Source organism: Squalius cephalus (assembly GCF_949319135.1).
Source record: "Squalius cephalus genome assembly, chromosome: 8".
Taxonomy (NCBI): Eukaryota; Metazoa; Chordata; class Actinopteri; order Cypriniformes; family Leuciscidae; genus Squalius; species Squalius cephalus.
In genome coordinates, this window is record NC_137129.1 from 5,384,755 (window position 1) to 5,402,056 (window position 17,302).

A 17,302-nucleotide genomic window follows, 5' to 3' on the forward strand; every position below is an offset into this window, starting at 1 on the left:
CCACTCCATATCTGTTAATCTAGTACATCACAACCATGAATGGTGAGATAGTTCAAAATATGCATGAATAAAAGCCAAAACGATTAAATGCTGCTTTAAATGTGCATGCATAAAACAAACTGATGAAAGTAATGGGGATGTTCTTTACCAGTACGCAGGTGTATGAAGTACATTCAAACTGTTCAGTTGTATATTTATGGTTTTAGCAGGTCATAAGATAGCATCTTTGAAACTTGCCATCTTAGGAATTCAAAAAGCAATGAGAACATTAACAAAACTACCACGGTATGTAAAGAGAGGCTTACATTTCTGCTTAAAAACACTATAGTGCAAAGTTCTGATGCAAATACATTAGCTATATATCTCTATAGGTTAAAAGACCACCTCCGATCATCAAGCTGGGGGGCACAATTCTTTTGATGAGACGTTTTTATTTTTTGTCTGACACGAATAAAATCCAATTCTGAAAGTTGTTGGGGCACAAACTAAGAATCAAAGCTAAACTGACTAGTTTTATTCAACCCATAACGTGTAAAGCGAAGAGGCATGTGGACACTAACCCCACACAGAGCTGGAAAGACGCTTCGTGATCGCCAAGCAATATACAAGCTTCACTAAAGCAGCAAGTCAACACTCTAGAAATGATGACACAAGAGACATCCATTAAATGTTATTGTCATAACATCGGTAGATAATTCAAAGCTTCCAGGGAAATTGAGGCACCATTTCAATTTTCAATTAACACTGTGTGCGCCTCTTAAAATCTGAAACAGATGCTGCAGCATAGATGAACGCGATGGTCTCTACAAAACCAGCATCGTACTTCATTCATCCTTGGCCTCTATTACATTTGCATTCACAATATTTGAACGGAATTATTTTTTATCAAAAATTTGCATCAGATTCCTTATGGCATCATTAAAAAAAAGTCAGATGATTGTATAGTGAAACGGAAATAAAACTAAAAATAAAATGGTATGCCTGACAGATTTTACAGACAAAAAATTTAATTAAAATAAAACAATTTGACCCCATTTATAAAAACAGTGGCTGCTCAGAATGGAGATGAGTTTTTGCATATTGTAAGAACTCAAGACCTTCTCACGTCTGTTAACTATTAATAGATTAGTGCCAATGTGAAACAAGGCCAAGACTAGTCTAAAAATGATGGTTCTTCTCTCTAACCTTACAAATCTGTTCACCAGCATGCAAATTAGTAACACCTCTTCTGATATAGTGCAAAAACATCTCATATTTCATTGTTGAGAAATTGCATATGTTGTAGACCTTTGACTAAGGTGCTGATTTTGAAAAGGTTAAAATACTAAAAACTCAGAAACTTCTGCAAACATCTAACTTAAGCAGGTCATGAGGACGAAAAGAATGGTTTCTAACAAAAAATAAATCAGATTGTCCAGAGAAAATCTAAGTAGTAGTTTGAGAAATGATTTCACCTCATATTCCTAATGATAAATGATAAATACTATTATTCAAACCTAAAGTTGTAAAGAAAAACACACAAAAAAGCTGAGTGACACATATTCAAATGAGTACATGGATAAAGCGACAATGCGCTGCAATTGAAAAAGGACAGAAAATGATAAAACTGGAATTCACACTATATATTTATGAACATTTTTATAGCTTATGCCACACATTTAAAGCATTAAGCCATTTATTCACTGAAAGCATATATATAAATATTCTTTTGGATTCATGTCTGACTTATGAAACATCAAATGTATGACATCTGAAACTTGCAGCACTCAACTCTAGCTTTGAATACATAGCTTAACTACCATAACAAAACAATAGCAATGCTAAATAACCCAGGCTAAATGGCAGCAGGTATGGCCTCTGAACAAATATGAATAGATTTTCTGAGACATCTACCACTTTCACTTTCAGAGGGACGAAAAGACAACGTTCCCCACTCATGCAATTATGAGGAAATGACCAGTGCGGTAATGTTACCATAATACAAGTAACAGGTAACAAGAGGTAGGACATCTAGTCATTTCCACACAACTGCACCCAGATAGCGTACTTATGATCCAGATAAACACTGGAACTAGGGGGGGTCTGTGTCCATTGCTCTTCAAAGTGCATCTACTTTCACGAGTTATGAGACCAGCGCCAAACAATATCATAACTCTAATCAAGTATTTGAAGATAAATTAAAATGCCCCTTATACACAGTCTTTTGGGTTTAGAAAATGGCAAAAGGTTTCAGGGTCAAATGTCATAGATTTCACCAGATCGAAAACAAAACATACCCATTAAGCTCTCTGACCAGTCTATGATTCTTGTTTAAAAGTTGAAGTTAAACAAGATATATATATAAAAAAAATGGTAGTCTCAAGAATAAACTCTAGCACCTACAATTATAATGTCCTATTGTGCTTCAGTTATGGTAGGACATTAACTACAAGTACATAATGTAATCTTGTTCGGCTAACAGGAATAATTGAGAGCCATATAAAGAACATCCAATTGTTGATAATAAAAATAGAGTATTTTGTAAGCTAATACTGCTACAGTGGGTACAGGGTTTGCACTATTTACACTACTAAAAGTACCCAGCATGAAAACGACTACATTACAAATGTTCTAAATTCATATACACAAACATACCACTAAAATCTCTTGGTTAAGAATGCATAGTTAGAAAAAGATGGTTAAAAATTCCCAAGAATTTCAAGTTAAAATTGAAACATTATTTTGGGGAAGTGATCTTACAGTTAATTAACTAACAAGACTCACTAGATCAATCACTACACATCATGATATGCTTTAGAAGGCATAAGACTGTTTACACGAAAACAGTTTACCGACACATATACAATGTATTGCGCTTCAATTTGAACTAAGTATGGATCGATTCGCACTAAATTAATGTTCCTTTTCAGTTCAACAATAAAAAGCTAATGACCACTCGCCAACCCCGTGATTCTAACAAAAGGTTCCATAAAAAAAAAAAAAAATTATTCACACAGTTTATATCTAAAAAGAAAGAGTTTTAAAAAGGGATTGGAAATATTCTCATGGAAATGGTTATAAGCTAGAAAAAAACTAAGGTGCATTCGAAATTTGTATGAAATTTTCACTGACCTCGAGTCTCTATGAACAATGCAATTGATATCTGTATTAATCTTTAAAAGTTTCGATTGCCTGTAAAGTCAGCTGGAGTGCGACGACAGTGTTTAAACCTAGTCAGCATAGTACAGTCAAACTTCACCGTTGGAAACAGCACACAGAACCAAGCACGTACTTTCGACGTGGGGAATATTTTTGACAACGTCAAAATGAAAATTTCAGAATAGGTGCTTAAAGTGAAATGCGATCTAATTTTGATGCGAAAGAAACTTAACTCATACACCCACCGAAACGTTAGGTTGTTACGATCACATCCGACAAATCAGAGAAATGCTCACGGCAGCAGAATTTAAAGTACGTGCAAGATAATCTCAATCTAAATGCTTGGAGTCCCAAAATATTAGTACTTTACAGGTCAATTATCAATATTACAAAGATATTTCTGCACCGAGAACCCTGTCACAGGTAAACGGAGGGCGTCACTGATGAGAACCAGCCTCAAATGAGCGGCAGAGTGCCAGAAAACTGATTGTCAGAACAATTCCTACATTCTCACTTCCAAAAGCTTTCTTGATTCTGCACTCACTGTGTTCAAATTTTCTGACACAAGTACATGATAGCACTCCGTTAATCATGCCATTGGCGGACACGGACAGGTACAGTAGGTTGACTGAGCCCTGGACTAAACAATAAATGACACCATGATAAAAAAAAAAAATCATATTAGCACAAATAAATGAAACAAAACAGGATAAGTACTTTTGTCCTGAAGTCCTCTTCTGGTCAGTGCACTTGCTCTTGCTGATAAATAATTTAGCTGTGGAAACTGCATCCCCACAACCCCTTAACCTGATCTGTGTTATCCTAAACTAACCCAAATTCATTGGTTTGATGAATTTGTAAAAACTACTGTTCAACAGTCTCCATCACCAGCCTTGGCAATAGTATTGAATCAAGCCCATCCGGATGCAAATGTAACTTTCAGTGTAAAAATAGTCTGAATTTTTGGATTGACTATGTAAACATGTTAACCTCAAATCTGACATGCACAACAGATACACAACCATGCCCACCAAACTAAAGAAAAAAAAAAGAAGAAAAAAAAAAGAGATAAATTAATAAGTTACAGTTTTAAAAATCATGGATATTTAGGATGTTTGGTAATTGACTACATGGGCAATGGGAAACCTAACAGCATGGCGATTATTGTTTTTCCCCCCATTTGAAGGTTCTCATGAGGCAAACACACACACACCGTGCTGTTTTCAGGATGTGGGGCTTGTTTCTGGCTATGTTCAGGCGAAGTACATGGTGCGCAGTGTGTCCTGGTGGATCTGCACAGCTTTGGCCAGGGCTTGCTGGTCTCTGCCGTTACTCTGACCTGATGTGTGACTGCCTTCAGCACTGCCAGAAAACAGATACAACACATATAATCAGACCTAGTAAGAATGCATAATGATAATGATATAAAAATAAAAGATTAGTCACATTGAGTTGGAAGCATTAAGAATTACTTTAGCATACTGTATGGAGCAGAGATTTAAAAAAATTAAAAAAGTATACCAAACAAGGCTATCATCGCAAACGGGCAGAAAACTGGTATCTCTATAGTACCTTAGTATATATTTTTTTCCCATAAATCACTACTATTGGTCGCTTTTTACATCTCTCTGTGGGTTTTGAAAATATTTAAACAATGAAAAGCATTAAAAAGAGCTTGTGACTAAACCTAACTCCATTGGATCCTCAAACCTCATAACTCCACCCACCTCTATCGTGAATGCAGTGCTAAACACATTGTGGAGCGTCTCTGCTTGTTTGCAATTCAAGGGTACTGTATTTTCTTTACTTCAGAACCACTATATATATATAAAATATAAAATATAATGTTTTACAGATTTGAGGAGCAGGGAAGTATCTTCTAGCATTTGTAAGTGAGTCATACCACATACTGCCTTAAATTGTCTTTGCGTAGCACTTCATCTTTTATAATATGAGATTTTGGCACATTGACAGAAAAAAATTAAATAAGCGCACATAGCTACAATAAACTTTATAACCTGTAAGTTGATGAAAACAATGTGATTCTTCACCTTTCTAACAATGGACAATTGACGTGTTTGACATTTGCAGGTCAAAAATGGTCCATTTGAGCTTGATTTTGGTGAAATGTTAATAATGTAAGGTAAATCTTCTCCTACATTGGGTGTATTTCAGAGTGCGCTTAAAACTTATTTGTTTGCTTTAGCACTTGAAAATGCTTAGTAGCAGTGTATATCATATGTTTGCATTCTTTTTATGTTTTTGTTTTTATTTTATCTTTTTCTGTACAGCACTTTGCTGGTGCTGGCGCAACACTTGTGGTGTTGAAAGTGCTCTATAAATAAAGTTGAGTTGAGTATAATTCTTTTTAAGTGCTTTTTCCACTACCTGAAAAGTAGCTGTTTTAGACATACAAGGTTTCCACCAGCCTGCTCTACATGTTATCAGTTAAATAAAACAACAGCTTAGACAATGTAGTTTGACAAAAAAAAAAAAAAAAAAAAAAAGTAGATAGTTATTACTCTGCAATTAACTGCCAGTCACTCATTCAGTACCTGTCATGTTCTTTGTCAACCAAGTGGTAACGGGCACGGAATGCCACCAGGTGGGCGTAATAGGCTGGTGCAGGAATGGAGACAGAGCGGGTGCAGCGCACGTAGGTGTGGCACAGCTGGTATGTGAGGACCTGCAGCTCATCAGAGGTGAAATGGTTGTCATCCCACAGCACGTGATAGTGAGACGGCCTGCTGGTTCCCTGTGGAGAGATTCAGCAATTAACAAAACACACACTCTTAGACAAATATAATATTCGCCAACACTAACGCAAATTAACCTCTACTCTTTTAAAGTACCTGATAACTAGGAATAAAGCATTCATAAGCACTCAAATTATTTAAAAAGTCTATGAATTTGAGGAATCTTAATCGACCTCTAATTGATATTGCATTTAAAATATTCAAATGTACCTGAATTCCGGCATGACTGCAAAGATAGAAGTCAAACTCAGATGGGTGAGTAATTTTGGTGTCAACTGTGGTGCCAGCAGGGATGTTGCCACTCTTTCCGACCTTGAATACAAACAGTCAATTTGAAAGGCAAATTAAAAAAAAAAGACATTAAAAACATTAAACAATAAAAAAAAGAATTAAAAAAAAGGTTTGTGCTGTTTTACAAACAATTTGTTCAAGGTCATGTGCTTGTAGAGCAAATTATTGAAACTAATGCTTTACTTCACAAGATGTTTGCAATAACCACATTTTTATATACTTTTGTATATAAAGAATAATTCGTATACTTTGAATGAAGGGAGTTTGCTTAAAAGCACTGGTTGCAATTATACAAATTGTGCCTGTGCAATAACCAACCCGTTCATTCCTGTCCATGCAGAAGAGCCTGGTGTGGTGTCTCTTCTGCACTACTACAAAGGTGATTCCTGGTTGATAATCTTTCTCCAGCTTGATGCAGGCCTCCCGTATCGCCAGCAGTTCATGCTGTAGAACCTGCATGGTCAAAATAGGACAATGAAGATTCAATTAAATGTGTCAGCACACTTATCAAGTGTTAGCAAAAGGTGCAGGTCTGCAGCTTACTTGGTTGAACTGGCCCTCCGAGATGCCATCTCTGTAATAGATTATGCGTGTTGGTTTGAAGCGTGTGGATTTGTAGAACTGGATGAGCAGCTCTCTCACCATGGTGGCCAGATCCTGAATGATGTCCTGACGGTGCTGTTGCACCCGAACCGTGGCACAGTATCGACTTGGGTGGGCATCCATACTGCCAACAACCTAAATGCCACCAAAAAAAGATGTTAAAAGCCTTTTTAGAGACCTTTGAGGCTATATGGTCTGGCTTAAAATTGTGCACCACAAGTCAATACTGGTCACACTTGTGGTATTAGTGCTACTTGGCACTCTGCACTGTCATGTTAAGGATGTCAGGTTTCTCAGTCTTACAGCAGCAATTGAGGGTTTCTTGCCATCTCCAGCTGGTGGATGAGTTACATCTGCACCCAGAAAGATGACTGGTTGCTGAAACACCAAGGGCCTAAAGAAAAACAAAAAACAAACAGTGATAAAGGAGTGCAGAATAGTATAGTGATAAAAGTATTTTCTGCCCAAGGGAAAATTCATCCAAAAATTCAGTCATATTTTTTTTAACCCTCATGTCATTCCAAACCCAAAAGACTGTAAATCTTCAGAATTTAACATTAAGATATTTTTAATGAAACCTGAGTGGTTTCTGTCCCTCCATTGAAGGGACAGGAAACCAAAACTAATCCAAAATGGTCATGAAGAGTTCATAAAATAAATCTTGAGGAGAGGAACAATCATTTTATCTGATCCAAAAAAGTCATTAAAGTTTTGTCAAACAAATCCGAATGAATCGAGTGGTTTAATCAAAGTCTTGTGAAGAGATCATTTTATATGATGAACAATTTAATTTGGTCATGCATCATGGGCTAAAATAAGCCTCATTGGTTCACATACATCATACAAAATACACCTGTTTGAGCTTCCATGTTAACCAAATGCAATGTGCTCTATTTATGTGTCAATCACTGCTTAGATTTAAATAAAAACAAATTAAATCTGTTCATCATATAAAGTGATCGTTCCTCTTCACAAGACTTGGATTAAACCACTTCATTCATATGGATTTGTTTTACAATACTTTAATGACTTTTTTGGATCTTCTAAGTTTTGGTAACTTGGACATCCAATGGAGGGACAGAAACCACTCAGGTTTCATTAAAAATATCTTAATTTGCTTTCCAAAAAGATTAACCAAATTTTATGGGTTTGGAACAACTTGAGAGTGAGTAAATAATTTTCATTTTGGGGTGATCTATTCCTTTAAATGGATACTTCACTGCTGGAAAGATGAATGTGTATTTAAATTGGGTCATTTGTGTAGTAGAAATGTGAAATTATTTTAGAAGTTGGTGCCTTCTAGACTGAGAAAAGCCAGAAAATGTATTTTTGGCTCATGTGGATGAAAGATAACAACTCCCAGAATGCACTTGGTTCGCTGCCCTGCGAGGCCACTCCAAAGCCACGCCTACCGGTTACAGAGGGCAGTATTGGAAGAAATGATACAACTAAGCTACTAGTGACTCGAAACTGAAAAGACGCCATTTTATCGTGATATCCCTCTATGGGCGGGTTGAAAACATGCAGAACATCCTACTACTGGCTGTAGTCTCTCGCCTCTGGACAAAAAAGCCTCAGATGACACAATTTTCCTGACACACAATACAGAAATCTCTCGTCTCAGGGGCACATGAGGGAGGCAAGTACGGTCATTCGAAAATACTACCGGGTTTCTACTGACACAAAGCTTAATGCTAATCGGTGAAGTGTCCCTTTAAGTTTCATGGGAAAGCAGCCCAGTACTTAACGGACAGTCAGACAAAGACTCAGAAAAGTGCCTTAAGCATTCTAAATGTCAAAGGCTTTTGGAAAAGCTGCCCTCACCTGCCCTGTGGAAGAAGAATGTTGTTGACTCCACCCAGTTTGACATTAATCTTGAGGCAGAGGTTGGAAAGGGTCTGAGGTGTGGTCTTCTGTACATTCTTCACCTGGACACACTGCGTGGCCATGCCAAGAACAGTGTCTCCAACACGCTTCACCTCAGCTATGAGAATTACAGTGTTTAGAGGGACACAACCTAAAAAAACACTGCAAACATAAACACTGAAGAAACAGAGAGAAGTTAAATTACCATAAACAGGGGTCTTCCCGGGTAGGATAACCACCACCAACTGTAAGCCTTGGTAAGTGTACTTGAGGTGTTTGAACATGGGCTCCACACTGTCTGCTCCCTGGGCATACTTGCAAAAACATGGCTGGCCCTGAATGGGCATCCCAGCATCACGTGAGATTTTACGAAGCTGGTCAGTAAACGCCCTACAGAAAACAAACAAAGGATTAGACTAGGCAGAGGGTCTCAATCTTTTTCACTCTTCTGTCAGAGATGATATTTAAAGGCCCCCCAAGATATTTCTGATACTTTTGCTATGACAAAGCTGCTCATTTTCAAACTTTTTATTTACAGAAACAAGGTGTGGCAATATTAAAGTAATTCAAAAAAAAATTTAATTAAAAATAATGAACACAATCCTAATAACTTAATGTTCTTCGTGGTTTACACTATCAATTAATTTTTAATGATTTATCTAGTTTGTAATTAGTTTAAAAAAAATACCTACAAATAGCATTCTCTATTCAATATTATAAAGCTTGACAACATGTATACACACACTCACACATATACATATATATATATATATACACATATATACATATATATATATATATATGCGTGTGTGTGAGTGTGTATATATATATATATATATATATATATATATATATATATAGGTTTTTAACCGATTTAAGACTTTCATTTCCATGAGTTTACTAGGTCTATAAATGATTTATGTTTAAAATGTCATCATATCCAGGTTGTCCAAGATCATTAGATCCCTGGTTATTTAAATAATAAAAAAAGTCAGTTGTTAAGGGAACAATTTACAGTAGAAAAAATTATTTCAGCTTACAGTATACATCTTTATTTCTAGCTGTTTTAGCTTACATTAAACTAGAGATGCACCGATTGATCGGCTGGTGACCGGAATTGGCCGATTTTCACGTGATCGGCCGTAACCGGCGACCGGCCGGTCAGTCTGACAAATGCCGATTTTATGCCGGACAAATGCACTCGGGCGCCGCATGATTAACATCGCGCAACATCAGCATCACACGTGCACACGGAGCACATGTAGAAAACCTCGTGAATTACGTCCGTTCAGACCGCAAGCGCGTATTTTTTTTCGGCGTGCATGTTAATCAATGAGTGCTTTTACAACGGGAGCGGGAGCAGCGCGTGAGCTTCAAGTAGGAGCGTCGCGAGCAGTGAAGCGCGTGTTTCGGCGCCGAGTCTATTTGCTGCACTGCTCACGCTCAATTAAAGGGAAAGCACACTTTTGATGGAAAGTAGCCTAAATAGGGTTTCACAAAAAAAGTGCCCAAAATGCACAGAATTTGTGTGTTTTAACAAGAACTGGAGTAGGCTATGTCAGAAAAGAAAACAAAGACTGACATTTTGTACCCATTTAAACTTGTTTTACTATTCAGTTTGTACAAGTGATTGCAATAGGCCTGTGTGTGTGTGCTTTGAGAAATGTCTTTATACTGCAAGGCTATATTTATTTTATTTTTTATTTATATATTATTTTATTGCCATTCCCTGTTTTCATACAGGCGTTTCGTTTGCTAAATACATATATAAAATTATTGGATATTGAATGTGAAAAGGAAATGGTTCTTCCACAACACTGCACTTTAGATGTGTGTGAACTATGCAAATTGTAAAATGTTCTATTACAGAAAATATATAAAATAAATATTTGTGTGTGCTGTAAAGTGGTTAGAAAAAATGAAATCGGAATCGGCTAAAATCGGTATCGGCAGGTCAAACTTAAGGAAAAATCGGAAATCGGAATCGGCCCAGAAAATTGTAATCGGTGCATCTCTACATTAAACCATTTCGTTTTAAATTATTTTGTCTCATCTTGCTGCCCCAATGGAAGTGTGCCAAGGCCCCCTGGTTGAGAACCACTGACGTATGGGTTTGAACTTTCTTAAATTCAATCAAATACAAATTCCAGTCAAAGCTGACTTACTTCAGGAGGAGTTCTGTACACTGCCTCTGTGGGGCAAAGCAGGCAATAGCCCACACTTTGATCTCAATCCCTGTGTGGAACTGCTTGTTCCTCATGTCCCACACACCCTGGACTGGGGTTGCTATTGCTTTGTTCTGAAACAGCCAGAGATACATGACCAAATTAGGCAGACACGCCCCGATTGGGATTTAACCAAAAGGTCAGCGGAATAATTGTCAGGTTTAGTTGACCAGAACAGGTTCCTACCCTTCCTCCATAGAGAATCGAAGGTGCCTGAAGGACCCGACCATTGACCTCAGTCATCTCGTCTCTTACCATGACTCCAAACTCACGCACATAAGGATCAGTGTTGAAGTTGGCACTTCTCATCTGTCACAAACAAATGAAATATCTCATGCGGTGTGAATGAGATTTAGGAGACTGCAAAAGAACAGTTTGCTGATCACATACCAGTTTGCTAATCTCATCCTGACGGTCAGGCGCAGACCTGGCTGTGGCACGTATCATAGTGGAGGTCTGATTGTCTGTCAGTTTCTTTATGCATCTCTGTCCGGCTACTATGTTACAGACCTGGATTAAAAGAAAAAAGGATAATGACATTCAGATAAAGGCATCAGAGAGAAGGGGGAAAAGTAGGTGTAAGATGTGGTCTTGACCAACCTCCAGTGGAAGGTAGGTGTGTTTCTGCTCCTGACCAACTTGTAAACATGGGAGATGTGGGTATCGCAGCACCAATTTGTACTTATCCTTGAAGTACTGCGCGACAGTGCATTCAATGGTCTGACCATTCTCTTGCTGCAAGGGGAACCTTGAGACAAGCAAAATACATTTAAAAAAGCGTCACCCTTTAACAGCATCATCTCAATGAGGAATATAAATGTAATGGCATTCATACAGAAAGAGCTATATAACCATTTAATGAAAGTTTTAAAAATGTGAAAGATCTTACGTTTGATGGCTTGCTGGTCTCCTGGTCACATTACACACCCTGTACTTCCTCTTCATCTGTCCACAGTGAGTTATTTCAACCTTCAGACCTGTAAAACAAATTCAAAGCTCAGATTATAACAAAAATTACTTCCATAATAAGTCTCTGTCACCAATCACTGTAATAAATTACCTTTGATCTCCTTGGTAAACTTCACTCTCTGGGAATCTGTTAAGGGCTTCTGTTGCTCTTCGATGCTTTTAAAATCCAAAACCTCACACATGAACTCAATCACAGGTTGAGCTTTGTAAAATGCAGTGGCGGACACTAAAAAACACATTTTACATAAATATTAGCAGTGCAAAAACATTTTTAAAAAATCCAACTGCTAATGTCAGTTCACACGCACCATCAATGTTGAGCATCATTTTCCAAAGGGATGGCCGAACAGACTGATGGAAACCAAACCAAACTTCTCTTCCTCCGCCAAGGGGGTTGGAGCAGCCCTCAGACGGAGTAAAGAACGAACGTCCGACTGGGGTGTACCTGAAGACAACAATACATGGTAAAACAGCAGTGTGCATGTGCAGAAGGATGAAGCTCCCTCTAATGGGGATATATGGAACAGAGGGTCAATATAATAAAGCCATTAACCTCATAGAGGGCAAATGTCTCATGACAACGTCCAGAGCCTGAATGGTCTCAAAGGGGATGTTTGGTAGCCGCCCAGAGAGTGCTTCATGTAGAGCTTGCAGACTCACACATGACACCCACTTTATAGCTACTTTAAAGCTCCTGTCTTTTCCCTCCCCTGGAATTGTGACCTCTAGCTCCACCTAAAAGAGCAGTTTGGGACGTCAGTATGCTGTGACACTCCATAAGATATCAAAAGACCTCAATGTTGCATTTTGAGAAGGTACAGAGTAAAACATTCCAACATTAGGGTTTAAACTGTGCATGTATTCGGTACGAGTCTTTCGGTTCAGTACACAGACTTTAATAGTACATACTTTGTCTCTTCCAATGGGTAAAGGCATGGCAGTGTAGAGATTCTTCCTTCCATCATACACAGGCTTTCGATCTCCAAAGATCTGCGTCTTAAAGTGCTGGACCATGTGCTCAACAATTTCACTGCAAAAACAAAAAAACAAGTACATACAAATGTCCTGCCAAACAAACAATCAGTTCAAATTTAAAGTTTCAGTTGAAGATGTTACCGGTTAACTCTCCGTGGGCATTTCTCAGGCTTGATGTCTATGTCATAATGGTACACCTCCAACTTGGGTATTTCCATTTCAAAGAAGTTAGCCTGAAGCTTGATTGTCCTACCCATTGTGCCAAAGTCTGGCCGTTGAGGTGGTTTGAAGACATACTCTGGTGGTGGAGGAGACACAGGAGCTGCGGGAGACGTACAAAAACAGGTTTTTTCAAAGTATTTAAAAGGGAACAAAAGAAAATTAGGGAATAATTTTACAAACACTAGACTTTTTAATACACTAAAAAAAAAAAAAAAAAACACACAAACAAGCAATAAATAATGAATGATTTAGAAAAGAACCTGCAAATGGCTTCTTCACAAACAATGTACAAATTAAACAAACATTAAGTTTCCATGATTTTATTTTTATATAATTTTTTTTACCAGGTCAATTATTTCAAGCTAGTAATGTCCATTTTTAGTTCAGTGAGCAACTTTATCCCATTAATTAATCCCACACAAACATTTAGGTAAGACTACTAGAGCTCTGCTGTGCCATATAAACTCAAGCACCCCACCTTATATAACATCTTTATTTTCATATGAAAACTGGCCAACTTTAGTTTGAAACGCAATTCACTTGCTATTAACTTCTTGTTTGTTTAACTGCATTGTGTCAATGCCATAGTCGCTCTGTTGTGCTGAATATCAGCACAGTCCCTCCATGCTTACCTGTCTCGTGCCGAATTACAGCCGTGCTGATGTTCAGTACAACTACACTTTTGCAGATGTGATTGTTTAAAGGGATAGTTCACCCAAAAATGAAAACTGTCATCATTTACTCACCTTCATGTTGTTCCAAACCCGTAAGACTTTTATCTTCGAAACACAAATGAAGATATTTTAATGAAATCTGAGAGATTTCTGTCCCTCCATTGACAGCTACACAAATACCACAGTCTGTGACACTCAAAAAGTTCATAAAGAGATAATAAAACTAATACATATGAATTGAGAGGTTTAGTCCAAATTTTCTGAAGAGACATGATCACCTTATACGATGAACAGATTTAATTTAGGCTTTTATTCACATATAAACATTCATCAACTCACATTTAAACATTATTCACAAATAAACTCAAGCATGTTCACTTGACATATGAGAACCAATGAGGTTCATTCTCGTGTTACGCATCACGTTTGAGCTTCTGCACGAACCAATGTTTGTTCTCATGTGTCAAACAAATAAATAATTATATGCGAACAAAAGCCTAAATTAAATCTGTTCATCATTTAAAGCGACCGAGTCTCTTCAGAAAATTTGGACTAAACAGCTCAATTCTTATATAGATTAGTTTTACGATCTTTTTTTTTCTTCATATTTTTGGGTGAATAACCCTTTAAGTAATAAATCTAATTTAGAACATTAGTAACTAACCCAATCAGAAACTGGAAAATGAAAAATACTAAGCAATAGTCAATATTTAGAGAATTAGTGTGTTAAGACAAAGCTCTTAACAGTACATTAAGTTTCAAGACCATCATTCCTTTGGTTTAAACACTTCAAGACAACTTGGTAAACAGTACTGAAAATATATGCTAGGCTTGGCCAGCTTAGTCTGGGCTGCTTACCAGAAACATCTGACCCCGAGGACTGACACAGCTCAGCAGCTATAAAAGACATAATAACAGGTTTATTTCAAACAAACCTCTACATTGGTGGTCATGTGCAGAAACACATGTAAAACCATGAAAATGCAGCCATTTTACTTGCAAACAGGTTTTATGTGCAAAGTCAAGTAGCAAATACGCCACATTACAATTTGAATACAAGATCAAAATAAATCAGCTGATTTTAGCTAATAATATCCATCAGATTTAGGCTAGTTGATTACAAAGTCTAGCTTACAATAAAATTGGGTCACACAGGGTTTGCTGATTTGGGAAAAAACAGGTCAAGTTAATGCAACCATGTTAAACGTGAAACTTTTAATGTGCAAGAAAGAAGGTTGTGGGTATCTGAAGTCTTTGGCTGACAGATTCCCTGAAGCGTCTTATCAACCCTAAAAACACAACACGGCAGGAAGATACTAGGAGCGTGAACCCATCCCACTGGGCAACAGACCTTTTACCTTCTTATCACCAACACCACACAAGTCAAAAACCTGCCAAACACACACACATGTACAAGGACATCTTTTCAGCGGCTTTTCTCTATATCACCACCATTTCAGATGCTTCATGCATATCAGAAAGAGTCTAAGACATACAATAAAACAAACTTGTCACTACATGAAACCTAAGTGATCCCATTCGTTAACTAACAAAGAGCAATATATTTTTTCAGCATTTATTAATAAAACTGTTTACATCACTTCACAGTTCAATAACGAATGTTTAACAAATTCAACCATTGATTCAAAAGGACTATATTAGCACTATAATAAATATACCATATTTTCAATTAACATAATTGAAAAATATTAAATGCAGTAAAAGTAATGCTCATTGTTAATTTAGCTAATGCAACTATTGTTGACAAATTGAACCTTATTGTAAAGTGTTACCAAATGAGTTTGACTAAACTTAGGCTAAGACAAAGTTCTGTAATTTGAATGCCTCTTTCTTAAAATGTGTGAAAATCATTTAAGTTCTCAAGAAAAGTGATAAATATATATTAAACAAAAAAACCTTTTCTAAACTCTAATGATAATTTACATTCATAATTGAAGTTAACAGTTAATCTTCTATAAGTTAGATGAACATCTCAACTTTTCAAATATATAACAAAACGTTACAAATAGACTTGAAACATTTGGAAGCGGAATAATTAATTGTCTATGTATTGACTAGAACTTTAGTTAGGAACGTTATCTTCTTAACTGGAGAAAGTCAACCTGGTGCCAAACAACCAGCGTTCAATTCACATACAACAATTAGACTAAATCCTATAAACTACTTTTATATCTCCAGACCTAAAATAGTTACAACGTACGTCTTATTAACGTTTTAAGTTTGACGTACATAACATTTTAACCAGCTGCTGTAGATTCAAAAGCCAGCAGGTCAACAAGCTTAGCTAGCAGGCTAACAATAACAATGGGCCTACAAAACAAACCCTCGACTGAGAGGAAAAACAACACTTCATTACTATAAGCTAAAAAATAATTTGAACATCGACGTCATGTACAACCGAACGCCACTAAATTGCATATTTTATTATCATCAAAAACACCACACTTATTCAGCTAGCATCTCCTCGCTAGCACGCTCGCTAATCATAATAATACTCACCACCAGCTGCTCCAATGGGATACATTTTAAACGCTTTCTGCACCAAAATTCAATCGCAGGCCGACACTTTTTGCTCTTCTTTTGCCAGGTAACACATGCGGTAACTGGAAAGATGATTTTAATTTTAAAACAGCATCGATATAGAGGAGAAAACAGAGATTAATGAGCGCGCTGAGTTAGTGGAGCACGAGAGCTCTGAGTGGCCCCATCCCATCCCCCCATCACAGCACGAGCGCCTATTTACCCGACACTCACTCACACACACACACACTCTCGCTGCTGCAAACTAAGCTCATGGAAATAGACGTTAACCTATGCGCGAGGTATCTGAACGCTTTACGTTTTATTCAGTAGGTTTTTTCACATTTACCAAGAGTAGTAACAAAGCATTCATTAAATTTAATTTCACAACGTCCAAATAATACTGGCGCTCATGTTACGTCATTTCCGGGTTTGTTCAGAGATGATTTTAAAAATTATTTAGCTGATAATGATTTATGAATGTAAAAAGTTTTGGTTATATTTATCGTATTTAAAAAACACACTTTTTTTCCCATTCATATATGCAGCTAAATCATATATATATATATATATATATATATATATATATATATATATATATATATATATATATATATATATATATATATACTTTGTAAATGTTTTGTTTCATAGTTTGGAAACATTAAGGTTTTTTAATGTTTTTGAAAGTAGTCTCTTAATCTCACAAAAGCTGCATTTATTTGATCAAAAATACAGTAGGCCTAAAAACAGTAATAATGTGAAATATTATTACCAATTTAAATTAACTGGTTTCTGTTGTAATATATTACATGATCCTTCAGAAATCATTCTAAGATAGCCTAATCTATCATCAATGTTGAATTTTTGTTTTGTTTTTTGGAAATCATGATACACTGCCATTCAAAGGTTTGGGTAAGTAAGATTTTAAAAGAAGAAATTAATACTTTTATTTAGCAAAGGTACATTAAATTGGTCAAAACAGACAAAAGACATTAATGAATTTAATAAATATGACAAAAAAGGTATATTTATAATAAAT

The 17,302-nt window shown here is 36.6% G+C and overlaps 1 protein-coding gene across 2 annotated transcripts; it reads right to left on the minus strand.

Moving 5' to 3' along the window:
* Positions 1–1,608: 1,608 nt before the first annotated feature.
* ago2 (argonaute RISC catalytic component 2) lies at positions 1,609–16,456 on the minus strand. Of its 2 annotated transcripts, XM_079879284.1 has the most exons (21): positions 16,240–16,456; positions 14,578–14,616; positions 13,792–13,824; positions 12,965–13,145; positions 12,758–12,878; positions 12,402–12,583; positions 12,157–12,293; positions 11,940–12,074; positions 11,769–11,856; positions 11,480–11,627; positions 11,270–11,389; positions 11,066–11,188; positions 10,820–10,953; positions 8,860–9,044; positions 8,613–8,772; positions 7,092–7,182; positions 6,729–6,923; positions 6,504–6,638; positions 6,105–6,206; positions 5,694–5,893; positions 1,609–4,500 (listed from the first exon to the last, which is right to left on the minus strand). In XM_079879284.1, exons 1-21 carry the CDS (start codon positions 16,262–16,264, stop codon positions 4,392–4,394), a joined length of 2,643 nt encoding a protein of 880 aa, XP_079735410.1. In that variant the 5' UTR covers positions 16,265–16,456; the 3' UTR covers positions 1,609–4,391. The 2 variants fall into 2 exon arrangements, with proteins under 2 accessions (XP_079735410.1, XP_079735411.1); XM_079879285.1 differs by lacking the exon at positions 13,792–13,824 and having other exon boundaries at positions 16,240–16,455.
* Between the last annotated feature and the right edge of the window lie 846 nt (positions 16,457–17,302).

What these genes read in the sequence shown, in the direction of transcription:
- ago2 (XM_079879284.1), bottom strand. Translation starts at nt 16,264, where the DNA reads ATGTATCCCATTGGAGCAGCTGGTG. An exon ending in TCCCATTGGAGCAGCTGGTG is followed by an intron (nt 14,617 to 16,239) that starts GTGAGTATTATT and finishes TGTCTTTTATAG; the next exon opens with CTGCTGAGCTGTGTCAGTCC. An exon ending in CGATTCTCTATGGAGGAAGG is followed by an intron (nt 10,954 to 11,065) that starts GTAGGAACCTGT and finishes TGGCTGTTTCAG; the next exon opens with AACAAAGCAATAGCAACCCC.